The sequence below is a fragment of the Rhinolophus ferrumequinum genome, chromosome 16 (genome assembly GCF_004115265.2).
Source record: "Rhinolophus ferrumequinum isolate MPI-CBG mRhiFer1 chromosome 16, mRhiFer1_v1.p, whole genome shotgun sequence".
In the NCBI taxonomy this organism is placed as follows: Eukaryota; Metazoa; Chordata; class Mammalia; order Chiroptera; family Rhinolophidae; genus Rhinolophus; species Rhinolophus ferrumequinum.
Genome location: NC_046299.1, coordinates 7,600,869 through 7,617,535, shown reverse-complemented (window position 1 = coordinate 7,617,535; position 16,667 = coordinate 7,600,869). Strand labels below are relative to the sequence as shown.

The 16,667-nt window shown below is 45.0% G+C and overlaps 2 protein-coding genes across 47 annotated transcripts in view; one reads left to right on the top strand and one right to left on the bottom strand.

Moving 5' to 3' along the window:
* The window catches only part of DMBT1 (deleted in malignant brain tumors 1), a 66,058-nt gene extending 64,176 nt beyond the window's left edge, over positions 1–1,882 (top strand). For all 46 annotated transcript variants that reach the window (XM_033130301.1, XM_033130281.1, XM_033130282.1 and 43 more), the window contains one exon: positions 1,279–1,882. In XM_033130301.1, the coding sequence (XP_032986192.1) occupies positions 1,279–1,292 (14 nt within the window). In that variant the 3' untranslated portion in view covers positions 1,293–1,882. The remainder of the gene's footprint in view (positions 1–1,278) is intronic.
* Positions 1,883–9,784: 7,902 nt separating this feature from the next.
* C16H10orf120 (chromosome 16 C10orf120 homolog) lies at positions 9,785–11,846 on the bottom strand. Its single transcript, XM_033130330.1, has 3 exons — positions 11,647–11,846; positions 11,360–11,435; positions 9,785–10,534 (listed from the first exon to the last, which is right to left on the bottom strand). Exons 1-3 carry the CDS (start codon positions 11,844–11,846, stop codon positions 9,785–9,787), a joined length of 1,026 nt encoding a protein of 341 aa, XP_032986221.1.
* Positions 11,847–16,667: the final 4,821 nt, after the last annotated feature.

Below are 16,667 nucleotides of genomic sequence, written 5' to 3'. Positions count from 1 at the left end.
ATGGAGTTCAACTAGACCTGGCTCCCACCTCCTTCCAAGTCTCCTGCTCTGTGAGGGGCCCGTATGTAGGATTTGGTCAAGAGAGTTCTGACCTGGGGCACAGACCCTCGTGACCCCTTTATCCTCTGCGTTCTGAACTCCCAGAACCTCACACTCCCCATCTGTAAAACTAAGCTGTTAACACTTACCTCTTAGGACTGATGAGAGGGTTACATGAAATAGTGTTAGTGAAACTGCCTCCACCTCTGCCTGGTATAAGTCGCTGGGTGCGATAACGGTGGCGTTTGTTATTATTGTTATTGTCACCAATATTAACATTAGTGATAACATGTTATCATGAGAGTAATAACCACTCACTATCGTCCCAGTGGAAATGAAATCAAGGTGAGGGCAGGGCCATGGGGGTGCAGGTAGGATTGATCGATTCTGACTGCTCACAGGGGCTGACTCTGGACAAGCCATTTCATTTTCCTCATCTAGAAAGGGGACCATATTTCCTGCTGTGCCATTTTGTTGTGTATGTGGATGAGAAAAATGTTTGCAGAGTGACTTCTAGGATTTTGAGGCCACGCCAGGGCCAGGTCAACAGATGTGGTGGCACTGGTGACAGGGGCAGGTGTGGAATAGCAGTTGTCACAAATCCTCCCCTTGGTCACAGGGCTCCACTCCTTTCACAGCTCTCTCTCCATATGTCCCATATTCATTTGTCCCCACGTCCAACTAATTTGGGGCTCTCCTCACTTATGTATTCCACGCATATCTATTAAAGGCCTACTATGTGCCAGGAGACACACAACTGAAAACTGAAACAGATCAAAATCTTCAACACTAAGGAGCTTGCATTCCAGCAGAAGGGGACACAGTTCAGAACTCTAGTGCATGGTACCTCCAATGGGAGTTGGAGCTACGGAGAGGACAGCAGGGCAGGGTGATGGTGAAGGGCGCCAAGGGCTTGCTCACCCCTTTCCTCTCCCTTCTCTTCCCACTGGTGCTGCAGTAGCTTGGGGCCTGGGTACCTCTTGCCTGGGACTCTTGTACCCATTTCCCAGATGGTCTCAAATGCCCCAACTGTCTCCCCTCCTAGCCATCAGGAGCCTTCAGTAGATTTGCTCTCTCAAAGCCTTGCTCTGATTTCCTGCTCAAAAACCTTTTCTGGCTCCCATTGGCTGACAAGACACAGTGATTCTCCCTGCTCCACATTCATCTGCCCTTTGGGGTCTGGTCTCAGTTTCCCGTTTAGCATTCTTCTCTCCCATTCCTTTTTCCTTGTCCCACCAGACAACCAGTTCTGATGCCATCACCTGCCCTGGGACCACGGCCCTTCCTGTCATCCTGACTCCGACATCCTCTCCTTCCAAGACCTACCGGTGGCTGGCGTGGAGGAGAAGGCCAGCACCCAGGGGAGCTACCAGAGCACTGCCATCTTCGTGGGGGTTTTCCTGGTTGTGGTCCTGGCCGTGGTGGCTGTCACACTGAGGAGGAGCTTCTGCATCTGAACCGCCCGTGGCCAGCCTCTGAGGTCTACAATGTGACACCAGGAGAAGGCACACAGCCGCACTCAGGCATTGGCTGCACAGGCTCTGGAACCCAAGTGAAAAAGGAAGAAATGCGTGCCCTGACCTTGGCACCCAGCAACACCCAAACTCTTTTAACTCTGGCTCGGGCACTTAGGCTAAGATGGGGATGTACAAAGTCAGGGCAGGTGTTCCTAAAACCACAGGCTCGGTGCTGCGACAAAATATCAGGCAGCTGTGAGCCAAACCCTGGTCGCAGCGGAGCTTTCTCTAGATAGAATTTCTTTTCTGACTTCTTAGGCGTGTAGTATACATCTTAGTCTTTTGATTTATAGGACAAGCCAAATAAAGAATTTTTTTCAAAGCAAGTGTCAGCTTAGTCTTTGTTTGTAGTGGCTCGCCTAAGCACTGACAAGTAGGATGGTCTGCCAAAGGAATTTTAAAGGCCAGGGGGCTCTTCCCTGTGGCTTCCAGAACCTTCTAGAGAATGGATAAGGTGTCCTCATTTGTTCTTGGCATGTTTTGGCTCTGCCCAAAGCAGAAAATACAGGGTGAAAGGTTGAGAAAGGCCATAATGCTAACAGCACCATAATTTTTAGTGTTTGTGACTTAAAATGAAAGATGGTTGCCTCTATTTCTCCAGGAATCTGCCTCTTCTGGTTTTTTACATCATGTCCAGAATGTGGGCTATGGGGGTTCTGGGGAAGGCAGCAAACTCCTCAGGGCCCCGAGGATCTCTGGTACATAGGCTAGGCCACCAAGAGTCCTGTTTGCATGTGGTCTCCAGGGAGAAATGGATTGACAAGAGACCCCAGGATCTCAGGAGAGACAAAGGAATGGGGTGCTTTCCCAAAAGGCAGTTAATTTGCCAGAAAACGGGAGAGAAACCAGACCTTGGCCCTCTAGATCAGGCTGAGTAAAAATGGGAGTTTTCACCTTCTCCCTGGGAATGTCAGTGTTTGCCACTGTGAGCCAGGTTCAGGACCCCTACCCTGAGAAGGATGCTAAGCAACCCTAACTTCTGAGGTATGACTTGGGCGGGTGAGACCCGGCAGGACAGCAGCTGCAGGGGACCCCCAAGACAAGGGGGGTGTTTTAGATGCGTGTGGTGGATGGTGGGGGTGAACTGAAGAGGCCAAAGTGGACTCCTTCCCATAAAACTGCAATGTCACCAAAGAAAACATATCGTCAGCGTTCCCTTGAGGGCCAGTATTGCCAGAGAAACTTTGTGGCCTGGTTTCAGACATGAACAGTTTTCTTTTTTCTGTTTTGTTTTTTTTTTAATTAGTTTCAGGTGTACAAATGAATGTAATGATTAGACATTTACACCCCTCACAAAGTGGTAGCAACCCCAGGTCAACTACCCCTCTGACATCATAGATGGCTATTATAATACCATTGACTATATTCTCTATGCTGTACTTTACATCCCTTGGCTATATAAATTATATATACATATATATAATTATAGTTGACATTCAATATTATTTTATATAGTTTCAGGTGTACAGCACAGTGGTTAGGCATTTATATAATCTACTAAGTGATCCCCCCGATAAATCCAGTCCCCATCTGACACCCTACCTAGTCTTTAAACATTATCGATTATATTCCCCATACTGTAGTTCACATCTCCGTGACTATTTTGTGACTACAAATTTGTACTTTCTAATCCCTTCACCTTCTCCCCTATCCCCCAACTCCCCTACCGTCTAGCAACCATTATTTTTTTCTCTGTGTCTATGAGTCTATTTCTGTTTTGTTTGCTCGTTTATTATATTCTTTAGATTCCACATATAAGTGAGATCACATGGTATTTGTCTTTCTCAGTCTGACTTATTTCCCTTAGCAAAATACCCTCTAGATCCATCGATGTTGTTGCAAATGGCAAGATTTCACTTTTTTATGGCGGAGTAATATTCCTTTGTATATATGTATCACCTCTTCTTTATCCATTCATCTATTGATGGGCACTTAGGTTGCCTCTATATCTTGGCAATTGTAAAGAATGCTGCAATGCACATAGGAATGCATATGTATGTCTTTTCGAATTAGTGTTTTGTGTTTCTTCAGATAAATACCCAGAAGTGCGATTACTGGGTCCTTCTTTGTCTCCTGTTATTGCCTTTGTTTTAAAGTCTATTTTGTCTGGTATAAGTATTGCTATCTCAGCTTTTTTGTTTGTTTTCATTTTCATGAATACTATTTTTCCATCCCTTTACTTTCAGTCTCTGTATGCCTTTCCATCTGAAGTGAGTCTCTTGTAGGTAGCATATATAAGGGTCTTGTTTTCTTATCCATTCACCCACCCCATGTCTTTTAGTTGGAGATTTTAATCCATTTACATTTAAAGTAGTTGTTGATAGATGTGAGTTATTGCCATTTTACTATTCATCATTTCTCCTCCTCCTCCTCCTTCTCCTCCTTCTTTCTTCTTGGTGAAAGAAGTTCATTTGGTGGTGATGAACTCCTTTAGCTTTTTCTTGTCTGGGAAGATCTTTATCTGTCCTTTGATTCTAAATGATAGCTTTGCTGAGTAGAGTAATCTTCATTGTAGGTCCTTGCTTTTCATCACTTTGAATATTTCATGCCAATACCTCTCACAAGTTTCTGCTGAGAAATCAGCTGACAGTCTTATGGGAGCTCCCTTGTAGGTATTTTACCTACAAGGGAGAAACTTCTTTTCTCTAGCTGCTTTTCAGATTCTCTCTTTGTCTTTAACCTTTAGCATTTTAATTATGATGTGTCCTGGTGTGGGCCTGTTTAGGGTCTTCCTGTTTGGCACTCTCTGTGCTTCCTGCACTTGTATGTGTATTTTCTTTGTCAGGTTAGGAAAGTTTTCCATCATTATTATTTCAAATAGGTTTCAATCCCTTACTCTCTCTCTTCTCCTTCTGGTATCCCTATGATATGAACATTGGTATGCTTGATGCTGTCCCAGAGACCCCTTAAACTATCCCCTTCCCTTTTTTGGGGTTCTTTTTTCTTTTTGCTGTTCTGATAGGGTGTATTCTGCTACCTTATTTTCCAAATCCCTGATTTGATCCTCTGCTTCACCTAATCTACTGTTGATTCCCTCTAATGTATTCTTCATTTCAGTTATTATATTCTTTATTTATGATTGGTCCTTTTTTATGTTTTCTAGCTCCATTTTTAGGTTTCTTATCTCTTTGTTGAGGTTCTCATTGAGATCATTGAGCATCCTTATAACCAGTGTTTTGAACTCTGCATTTGGTAGATTGCTTTTCTCCATTTTATTAAGATTTAAGATCTTTTTCTGGAGTTTTGCTCTGTTCTTTCATTTGAGACCTGTTTCTTTGCCTCCCTATTTTGGCTGCTTTTCTGTATTTGTTTCTATTTATTAGGTAGAGCTATTATGTTTCCCAGTGTTGGTAAAGAGGCGTTATGTAGTAGGTGTCCTGTGGGGCCCAGTGGTGCAGTCTCCCTGGTCACCTGAACTGGGTCCTCCAAGTGTGTTCCTCATGTGTGTTGTATGTCTGTGTGCCCTTCTGTTATAGTTGAGCCTTGATTTCTGTTGACATGTCAATGGTATAGGTTGACCCTCAGGCTGATTGGTTGTGAGGACTAGCCATGATTATAGTGGAGAAGCTATTGTGGAGAGGTTAACCCTATGGAGCAGGATTCACTTTAGTGGGGCTATGGTGCCTGCTGAGTCAGCTCTTTGGGTGTGTCATTTCTGCAGGTGGTTGGGTGGTGCTCTGATGTGGTTGGAGGCTGGCCACTGGGTGTGTTGGTTCTAGGGTCTCTGGGAGGGGCTCTGTTGCAGGCCAAGGTCTGTTTTGTGCCCTGCCCTGGGCCACTTGGTATGAGCTACAAAGTGATCTGTAGATGGTTACCACTTGTGCTGGGCTTGTAGGTGCCTAGGAGAGGCTAAGCAGTGAACTGAGTCCAGCTGCTGCTAGTGCTGGGCAAGAGTTATGGGGCATGCTGAGTCCAGGTGCTGCTTGTTTCAGGTTTGTGAACCTTCAAGAGATTTTAGGGAAGTTCTCAGCATGAGCCAAGACAGGCCATATAGAAAAGCCACTGAGAACGGCTTGGGTGGGTCCGCAAGTTGTGTTGGGCGGGGTCTCGGAATCACCAGGGTGGGACAAATGTATTTAAGTTAGCTGGGTTGATGAAGACTGAGAAAAGGTGCCTGCTTGCATCTGCATGCTGGGTGTGAAGGGCTCTACAAAGGAACAATGACTTCTGCCAATACTTCTGTTTGGGAGGAAGCTACTTCTCCAGCTGTCACCTTTCGAGCTGCTGCCCCAGCACTGGAGCTCAGAACGAGTGAGACATCAGCAAGTAAGTCTGTGCATGGGCCCTTTAAGAGAAATGTCTGGGACCTCCCTGTCTCACTCGGTCACAATCTCTGCTCATTTATACAGCCAGAGGTTATGGGGAGTTCTCTCCCCAGCACTGGAACAGTGGGCTGGGTATCCTGGTGTGGTGCTGGGACACCTTGTTCCTCAGAGGGGACTTCCACAGCCAAGATAATCCTCCCGATTTTTAACCACCACACGTGGGTATGAATCCAACCATTCTGTGTCTCCACCCCTCCGACCAGTCTCAATGTGGCTTCTTTATATGTTTACTTATAGGACTTCTGTTCAGCTAGACTTCAGGTGATTCTCAATGATGGTTGTTCCGTACTTTAGTGGTAATTTTGATATCAGGTCACACCTTGTTTCTGAATGGCCTTGAACAAACCTGTTTTTCTCCCCTTCATATGTTCCTTTCTCATGGGCTGCTCCACTGCAGATTTTCTTCTCCTTCTCATGAGATTTAGTAGTTTTCTCCACCTTGTTCATAGACCCCCTGACTAACATCCTTCCACTGCATTAGAACTTTCCAACTCTCTTTCTCTATACTGTCCCATGGTCAATCGTCATCTCCTTCCCAACACCCAGGCTTTTATTTTATAAGGAAGAGTTGAAGGGTGTGTTGGGCATTTTGTAAGTAGCCTCCCCAGCATGGATTCCCTCTTTGTTAACAGAAAACCAGTTTTACTCAGATTTCTATTCCTACCCTGCATGTCTCATGGGTCTTTAGAGAAGCTGACCCCAGACCCAACTCTGAGAACTGGTCTCAGTGTGGGGAGGTGGTATGAATGTCACAAAGGAGGCTTCACCTCCTGCTAGGCAACTGATGCAGGAATGAGCATGTGACCCAAGTGGGCCAATGAAATGAAATGAAAGGCCTGGCCACAGAGGGCAGTGGAAGATAACTGCTCTCCACTTGGCACTAGCTGAGAGTGAAGTCAGCTCACAAGGGAGGCAGAGCCAGAGGATGTCGGGAATGTACAGCCAGAGCCTAGGTGATGTCAGCTCTGCAGCCTCCACACTTCCAGCTAACGGAGTAAAGAAAGACCTGTCCCTGTTGTTTAAGGCAATTTGAGATAGGCTTTCTGTCGATACAGCATAAAACATCCTCATCCCTACAAAGTCCCATGACTCCCAGAAAATAAAGTGCTTGCCCCTTAGAGAGTTATATCAAATCATTTTAAATTTGTAAAATGAGTTGAGTAGCCTTTTCACTTCCTCTAAGATATTTTGAAAAAGATAAAAATTATTGAAGACAGAGATATTTCCTTGTAAAACTGTCTATGGTCTTTGGAGCAGAAAGCTTGATTACTAATTCCATTTTTTAGGCAAACAATAAACATCTATTCAATCAAAGAATAATGAATGTGTGAATAGATAGTTATTTTTAATAAATCTGTGTCACTGCTCTTCTTTCCTTAAAACTATTTCTTTGAGCAGTTTTAAATTCACAGCAAAATTGAGAGTGAGGTCCAGAGATTTCCCATGCCCCACAAAAGCACAGCTTCCCCCGTTGTCATCATCACTCACCGAAATGGTACATTTGCTCCAGGTGATGGCTGCCTTAGATGCTGAAAGCTATACACCTCACCAGGAAGAGCGCTTACCATTTGGTAAGTAGTGGCCTCACTGGAATGGAGTGAACTTCGTTGTTGCATTAGAGTACTTTTGTGGATTTTAAATCTTTTGTGCTTAATCTCTCAGGTGAAAATTACTACAGTATACAAAAGAAAAACAGAGATGCAATTAGAACATCATTTAATCGCTACAGAAATTTAGATTTTTTTTTCACTGAAAATGAAGTCTTTTGAACTTTCTGGGTCTGTTTCATATGAAGAATTCTGAGTTTGTACCAAAAATGAGCGAAAATTACTCAAACTGATACTGATGTCCTTTTATTGCCATGTGCATATGAAATTGTAGCTGTGGATGGCAGTATGTGGGCCATCGTTCTAGTGGTGTCACAGTTTCTAGGTTTAATTTTTCAAAGACTGGTCAATAAAGTTTAAGGTCAATAGAATCATTTCATGTAAAACTTTAGGATGGGGGTTTTCCAAGCATTATATTTTGCATTGATTATTCTTTGATATTTATTGGGTTGTATTTTCAGACAGTTTTGACTGGCTTTTGGAGATTCTGGTGAAACACTAAATGGAAGTAGCCGGCACGTATATTGTAGGACCCCTAACCAGGCCTAAAAATTAAACTGATAAAGGCAGATTAACAGGAGAAAATCATACATATTTTATTAAATTTTTACATGTACATGGGAGCCTTCACAATAGAATGAAGACCCGAAGAAGTTACCAGAGCAAGAAGATCTTTATACCTTTTAGACAAATAGGAAATTGTGAAGATTTGACAAAACAAAGTGGTTTGGGCTAGGGCTGGTGAATTGTGAAGCAGTAAGTAGGAAAATAAGAGTTAGCCTAAGAAGGTTAGTTTGTTTGTACAGATTTCTCAGCCCCCAATTCCTCATCTCTGATCATAAGAATGTCTTCTTTCTTCCTGGTACAAGGAGGGTGTTTTTCACATGGGAGATTTATGACCAGTTTTAGGGAAGGAGGGCAAGGTGGGGAGAATTTAGAGTGAACTTCCTATTTGTGCCATTTCCCCAAACTCCTTGAACTTAAGATATTCAATACACCAAGGTGCCATATTTAAGAGTAACATGTCCTGAACCCCATATTCCTCCATCTGAAACTTCTCCCAAGCAGTTCATAGTCCAGATGCTGAGTTAGTAACTTATGCCATAACCCACTGAACCAATCTCCCATTCCTGCAAATTTCTATGAAACAAAAGAAAAGCACAGGTTAATGGTGAGAACAAAACTTAAACTAAGGTTTTGAGTGCAGCAGATGGTCAGTCAAGAAGACATCTAGATGTTGGGCTGGAAGTGTCTTCAGATGGAGTCTGGGCAGGTACTGGCAATCTGACAGACTCACCTGGCTTGCAGTTTGAATGTCCCTGGGAATGCCATCAGGTGTTCTGGTGAACTTCCTGAGTGGCTCATACAGTAACAGGTGCAAACATTGTCCAAACATAAGCTACTATGGTGCTTTCTCTAAAGTTTATATAACATTGTCCAGCTTTAGGTAGCAGGTCTTCAAGAAAAGGGCAGTTTGACTTCTCAAAGATTTGAAGGCAGAAGGGCCCCATCTAGGCTAAAGGCCAGTCCCAGTTCCAAGGTCTCTGTGGTAGACTGACTGCAACCAAGGTCCCAACTGTCCCTGTCTCCTTATGTTCATTCCCTTTACAGTATGACTTTGCAGTTTCTCCCAACAAGAGACGAGGTCCATTTGCGCACCCTTGCATCTGGACTGGCCTTGTATCTTGTTTTGGCCAACAGAATATGTCAAAGTGATGGTGTACCCATTCCAGTCTTGACTTCAAGAGGCCTTGCTAACTTCCACTTACTCCCTTGGATCCTTCAGTGGCCCTGTGAACATGCCTGGGCTAGCATGCTGGAGGAAGAAAACATGTGGCCCAGTCATTCCCATTGACCCAGCTGGTAGTTGTTGACCCCCAGAAGGAGAGCCACCTAACTGACCTGCAGTTGACAGCACACGTGAGGAACCCAATTGAGACCACGAAAACCTCCCAGCTGAGCCCAGCTTAACGTGCTGACCCACAGAATGATAAGCTAAATTAATGATTGTTGTGTTAAGCCACTACATTTTGGGGTAATTTGTCTCACAGAAATAGGTAACTGATATAGTCCCCATGGGAATAGATGGAAAAGAGGAGCCTGCATCCTGAGAAAGAGGGTGGGAGCTGAGAGCCAGGAGTTGCCTGAAACCAGGAAGCCTTAGCAGGTAGGTCTTTGTTTGAAGGCCCCCAGAAAATCAGGTCCCAAAAGAAGATGGGGAGGAAAGGCACCTGGGGTAGTGCTGCAAAAGTAATAAGGACCAGTACTCGGTTCACCATGGGGAATAAATAAAACTTTAATAATGGTGAGAAAGGGGTTTTCCCATGTACTCTTTCCAGACACTCTGTTCTTCCAGACAGCTGGCCTTCGTCAGATCACTGGGGTGGATGCCTCGTGATATAGAATTCTGGTTCATTAGCATTAGGTCTTCAGGGAATTCTGCTAACTGGAAAAGATTTCGGTTGGTTAAGCCAGTGATGGACCGGTCCACTTTCTTTGTGGGGAAGAATGGTTTCAGATCATTGGGATGGTATGTTAAACATTTTTTTGGTTCTTCTGACTTGAAAATTACATTCATTTTTATTTCTTGTCTTTTTGTGGTTTTGTTCTCTGCCTTTTCTCTCTTGTCTTGCGTGGCATCATCACAGTAATTGTTGTCATCTTCCTTTTTCCCGGCTTTGTGTCCTGCCATTGGGCCCAGGCCCCTGCCGGACAGAGATGAAGAGCTCCTATACCTTTCAGTGTAAGGTAAAAACTGATTATTTCTCAGGGCTCGAGCAAACTGCATTCGTGCTATGTGTTCACTGATGTTGAGCCTCTCTCGACGTGGCATTTTAAACTCCTCTGGGGGTATTATCACCTTGGCCGTCCATGTGTTTTCTAGGGGCCCACAGATGGCACAAGATGGGGAATGTTGTTTCTTATATTCCATTGCCCGTTTGTAGTCTGAAGACAGAAACTGTAGTTCCTTGAGCATCTTCTGTTCTTCTTCTTGCTTATAAGTCAGAAACCTTCTTGATGCTACAGTGTGAACGCCACCTAGACGCTGGCAATGGGACAAGGATTGTTAAAATAGCCACAGGACAGCAGCAGGGGGCACCCACAGAAAGAATTAGCTAGTGGCACCTTCTCCCTTTATTGCTAAGTATGTCTGAGCCCTTGTGTAATGGGAAATAAGGTGAATCTTTGGGGTCAGACAAGCCTGGAAACTTCCACTTACTCCCTGCGATCTTTCAGTGGCCCTGTGAACATGCCTGGGCTAGCCTGCTGGAGGAAGAAAATATGTGGCCCATCACTCCCACTGACCCAGCTGATAGTTGTTGACCCCCAGAAGGAGAGCCACCTAACTGACCTGCAGTTGACAGCACACACGTGTGAGGAACCCAGCTGAGACCAGGAAAACCTCCCAGCTGAGCCCAGCTTGAATTTCTGACCCACAAAATTATAAGCTAAATTAATGATTGTTGTGTTAAGCCACTACATTTTGGGGTAATTTGTTTCCCAGGATTCAAATCCTGACTCTCCTTCTTACCTACTATAAATATGAAGGAATTTTATTGACTCACAGGGCCGCTGTGAGGTCTCTGGAAGACAACATATATGCCAGTAACTAGTGCTAGGTAAGGGCTCAGGAAATGGCGGCTCCCCAAATTTGTCATCACTTATAGTTGTATTTCTAATTGGGACTTTGAAATAAGAGAGCAGTTTGCTATGCAAGCATGGAAGCCACTAGCAGACTCAGTCAACTCGAGTCACTGTTTGGGAGACTTTCGTCTTTATTACTGAAGGTTTTGGAACTTTTGGATGTCCCTAGCCTGCCTGCCTTCCATGGGGCCTCCTTGTGTATCAACTTCAGGGCATAGGATCTTACTAGGATCTCTTTCTCCAAGGGCGAGTATTTCCCAAGGGCAATGCGCGGGTCTGATCGGTAGGCATTGGTCCATATCCTGGAAGGCAGAGAGGCACGTGTATTATTAGAACTCTGGAAAAAGTCTTCCTACTTCTCCCTTTGGGAATGGAAAACCTAACAAAGGGTGATTCTACATTAGGCTAGGGGCACTGTGACCCGGGTTCCTGTAGCTACAGGGTGGGCTTTTCCACTTGACCTTGGTCTGAGATGGAGGGGAAGGAATGGAGGGAAACACAGGCTACACTCACCCCAAAGGTGAAGTGGAACATCGATCCCCTTGGCAGCACTGGGAGTCTTTATCCTGAAAGGAATTGCTTGTGTTGAATATTCTGACTGGCATTCCATTCTTATTTGACTTCCACTCTGCAGACTTCTTTTCTTGGGCCCTTGGATCTTTAGCCCTCTGTTCTCCAATCTTCTGGCAGCCATTCTCCCATTCTCTGATCATACTCTGGCAACAGGCTAGGATGGGATGTGTCAATGCCTGGAGTTAATCTTTCTAAGACAGTGTCATAGGAACTCAAGGAATAGTCACAAACTCCTCTTACATCATAACTGGCTTACTTGGGGGCTATTGTGAGGTCTGAGTTTAGGTGTCAGATGATCCCCTGGGGTGAAATGGACACACACCACCATGCTCCTGGCCTGCTGGAGTGGGCTGGGTGATGGTCTGATCATGTCATTGCTACTTACAAGCCTATAAAGACTGCCTGGCTCTTTTGGGATGAAGGCTCAGACAGCAGTCTCTCTCTCTGGTATTTGCTTGCTTCTCCAATCTTAGTTTCTCACGCTCCATCTCTGTCCATGGTTCTTGGAATAAGCTTCAAGCTGCTGTTTATACTCCCCGCGGGCCTCAATTACCTTTCTCCCACTTGGCAACTTGCTTGTCTTTCAGGGCCCAGCTCAACGGTTGCCTCCTCTGAAGATTTTCCTGCAGAGTAAATCATCCCTTTGTTTGTGTTCTCATCGCACTTCCTGTATCATGCTATGGTACTTTGCCACCACACGTTGACTTGGTTATCTAGTAAGTCTGTCTTTCCCTCTGCTCAAAAGCAGGCACCAACAGCATCTTATTTTTTACACTGTGGTTGTTTAGCATAGGAGTTGGTGTAGAGAAGACGCTCGGTTTGCTGACTCAATAAACAAATCATCCAGTTTTCCTGCCTGGTCAAAGGTGGGGTCAAGAATGTTGCTGGTGGGAATGAATATTGGCACAACCCCTGCAGAAAGGAATTTAGCAATATATGTCAAAAATTACAAATGCATTTACCCTTTGACCCAGCAGTCATGTATAAAACAAAACATGCTCAAGGTTTGTCAATGCAGCTTGGTGACAAATGAGACTGAGCACTTTTTCTATTGGCCATTGAGATTACCCTTTGTGAAATGTCTAGTCAAGACTTGTGTCCATTTTGTTCTAATCAGTTTTTGTTTTCTTATTGATTGTAGGGCTTCTTTATGTATTCTTGAGATAAATCCTTCACCGGTTAAATATGTTGCAGATATTTGCTCTGACTCTTGACTTGCCTCTCTCTTTTTCTTAAAGATGTTTTTATGCCAGCTGCACTCCAATTTATCAGTTTTTTTCTTCATGGTTAGTGCTTCCCGTGTCTATTTAAAAAATTGTTTCCTACCCCAAGTAAGAGTGATAATCTCCTATATTATATTACATATACATTTATAATGATATTCTCCCATATCATTCTCTAAAACCTTTGGGGTTTTTTTTCTTTTGAACTTATCTTAACCTAATTGTCTTAATTCTAATGTTTAATTATTTTCCATCTCTTTTTCTTAAGTACATTTGCCAACTTATTTTTATAACGACGATCAAGAAGTGTGTGCGTGTGTGTGTGTGTGCGTGTGTGTGTGTGCGTGTGTGTGTGTGAAAGCTCACGTCATATACAAAAGGTCGGGGACTCCCTCCCCACTCACCACCTCTGTCCTTATTGTCACCTCCTGGGCTCTGGCTCCCTCTGGTAGATGTTGTGTCCAATGAAAGGTGGCCCTCCAAAGTCCCACCAGCGTCTCTTTGCTCCAGGCTCAGATTCTCTATATAGACAGCCCCCTTGGTTTATGGGAGAGCTGCTCCCTTCTAACACTGCGTCATATCCAGACCTTACATGAGAAGCTGTGTGCTTTAACATTCTGGTTCCTTCTACAAAACCATTGGCTGTAGGCAGACCAGCCTCCTGCAAAGGTCTAGGCCAGTGTATCTCTGATGTTAATGTGCATATAAATCTGGATATTTGACTTATATTGGAAACGTGGAATTTCAGTCCCTGCTCCAGACCTGCTGAGTCACAATCTACATTTCAACAAGTTCCGCAGGTGAATCACGTGCACAGTAAAGTGCAAAAGGCAGCTGGTTGGCCCCTGTGAGGACTCCAATGATACACAATCTCTGTGTTGATGCCCCTTGGATCAGCCCAGAGGGCTTGGGCCAGGATTCACACTCTGTGCGCCAACCTGCTTTTAAAATCGTTTCCAGCTCCCTCGTCTCCTTCTTCTTAGCGTAATGACTGAGGAGATGCTGGCTGAAATAGTTACTTAGAAATGGGGTGAGCTGTGTCCCTTTTTGGAACCTCTTTGAGAGGTCTACCCAAAATAGTGGAACCTAATGATAGGGGGAGACTTATTTCTCACTTAGACCTCTGGGAAATGTTTTGGCTACACTGAGGTGTCAGAAACAGGTTCCTGATTCCTTTTTCTGTCTGAGGGGGAACAGGTTATTATCTGGAGAAGTTAAAGTCCCCGACGGCTGAGCCAGGATGATGATATTCCTGCCTACATGTGCTTTTTATTTTTCCCCACCAGAATTTCTGCAGGGTTTTTTACAGTCTCACCAGGAGGACTTCCCCTCCCAGATGGAACCTATCTTATTGGAGGGCAAGCTGATCAGACAGCCAGCAGGGTGCCAGAAGGGGTTTCTCACTAGTCCAATTAATGGAGACCACGGTCCGACACTATGTAAATTTCACCTCAATTTTAAAAACAGGGTCAGAAAAAAATCTGCTTAATAATAACCCTTGCTACAAGAGAAGTTAATTTTGGGTTGAGAAAATAAAAGTCAATATGGGTGAACAACAGGCTCGACTGCCAGCAATGCTACTGTGATGTTAGGCTAAACAGCTGGAAAAAGAAAAACATAAAAAACAAAAATAATCTCCTCAGAGAGGTGGTCTCCGGCCACTCTTTGTAACACGGTCTCATTCTTCATCAATCCCACTGGTTTTCTTCATGTGTTTCTAGCAGTGGTTCTCAATGCCAGCTGCGTTGGACACATTCAGAAGCTTTCTACAATGCTGATGCCTGGGTCCCACACCGACAGATTCTGATGTGACCTATCTGAGGTGTGGCTAGGCTCTGGGGTAGTTGAACGACCCCCAGGTGCTCCTACCATGCATCTGGGTTAAGAATCACCGCCTTGTAGTGATCTCTATTTATCTTGTTTGTTATTATCTCACTCTTCCCATTAGAACTCGAACTCCAAGAACCCAAGAACTTTATTTATTTTATTTATTGCTATTTTCCCAGCCTCCAACATTGTCCCTGACATATAGAAGGTACTCAAACATTTGGGGAATGAAAAGCAAACCTTAGCTAAGGTGGCACTTTGTAATGAACCAGGAGCTATAGGCCCTGGGTGGCAAGATTCACCTCTGCTGGTGAGGAGGTAATGGGAGGGGGCTGAGGATTGGGCAAAAACAACCCTCAGCTGGTGACAGCATGCACCTCTAGGGTTGGTCTGCTCTGGTTGCCTGGCTGAATCGCTTAGGTGAGGCCACACCACTGTCGGTAGAAGGGGTCTTCTTGGCGCCTGAGGGACAGGGCCGTCCTCAGGCAGGAAAAGGGCACATAGGAGAAGGGTTTTAAACTAACAGGAGAGACAATTATTGCCATTCTCTGTTCTTACTCTCTTATATCTAGGTCTTGAAAGGGCTAGCCATTCTTGCAGGTGGCCCTGGTGGTGAGGGAAAGGGGGCTCTGCCACATGGAGTAGGCTGGGAGCAACGGTGTGGGGACAGAATCCTAGAGAACAGTTTGCAGGCTCTCGGCCTCCCATGGAAAGGTGCTGGCTCGGGTAGTAGACGGCCATCAGCTGTGATTAGTTGGCCATCAGCTGTAACAAGTTAGCCGTTGGCCACTGATATAGCTGCCATGGCTGAGCTAGCAGGTGCGGATTGCAGCTAGCAAGTGGGGTTGACTAGTTGGCAGAGAAGCAGACTGCGGATTGCGCATCGTGTGGAGCCTGCTTTCTGTGTCTCCAACCCAGCCACCATCGAGAATATAGTGGTATGACTCCCCTATCTATGGCTTCGTTGGTATTCCTTTATGGCCTCAACATATCCTGTGTTCCTGTGCGGGGAGTGGGACCAGAGACCCTGCATGACAAAAGGCAAGAACCAGGAGCCACACAGGGAGCCCCCAGGGTGGGTCACAGCCAGTGAGGAGCTGAATCTTATGGTTCTATGCTTCTACTGACTGTGTCTACTTTCCTGAATGGTGTTCCTGAGCTTTGATGGTTCCCATCTGGGCTTGGCCATAAAGTTACATTGGGCTGAAGGGAGGGACGGGGGAGGGAGAATGCATAGTGACTCAGGCCAGGACCCTGGGGTCTGCAGCAGGTAGGGGATGGTGAGTTCCAGAAAAGAGGCCTTGGATGAAGTCCAAGAGGTCCAGCAGTCTTACGCTTGATGAGTCCCTCCCCTGCCAACCATGGAAGATCTAGGCTTGAGTTGGTCACGCCACAGAGAAAGAAACATCTGCGCCAACTACTAAGAACAAATCAGATGGGAAGAAGGGTTGGGCATTCCACACACAGGAAAACAGCAAAGGAGGAGAGATCTGCAAGGGCCTGGTGTGTTCAGAGAACTGAAAGCACTTTGGGTTTGCAGGAGGAGAGGGAGTGTGGGGATGTAATAGGGGAAAGGGCCAGAAGAAAAGGCAGGCAAAGATTGCAAGAGCCCGTTAGGCCACACTGAAGAGCTGGCTCTCTTTCCATGGGAGCACACGGCATATATAACAGCTTCCTTTGAAGGAGGTGGCATACGCAACAGTTTAATTTTAAAAGACTTTAGTGAGGTATACTTTTCATACCATAATATACACCTGTTTGAGACATGTAATTCAATGATTTTTAGTAAATTCACCAAGCTGTGCACCTGTCTCCGTAATTCAGTTTTGGAACATATCCATCACCCCAAAAAGATCCCTCATGCCTGTTTACAATTAATTCCCTGACAACTACCAGTATACTAGTCTACTC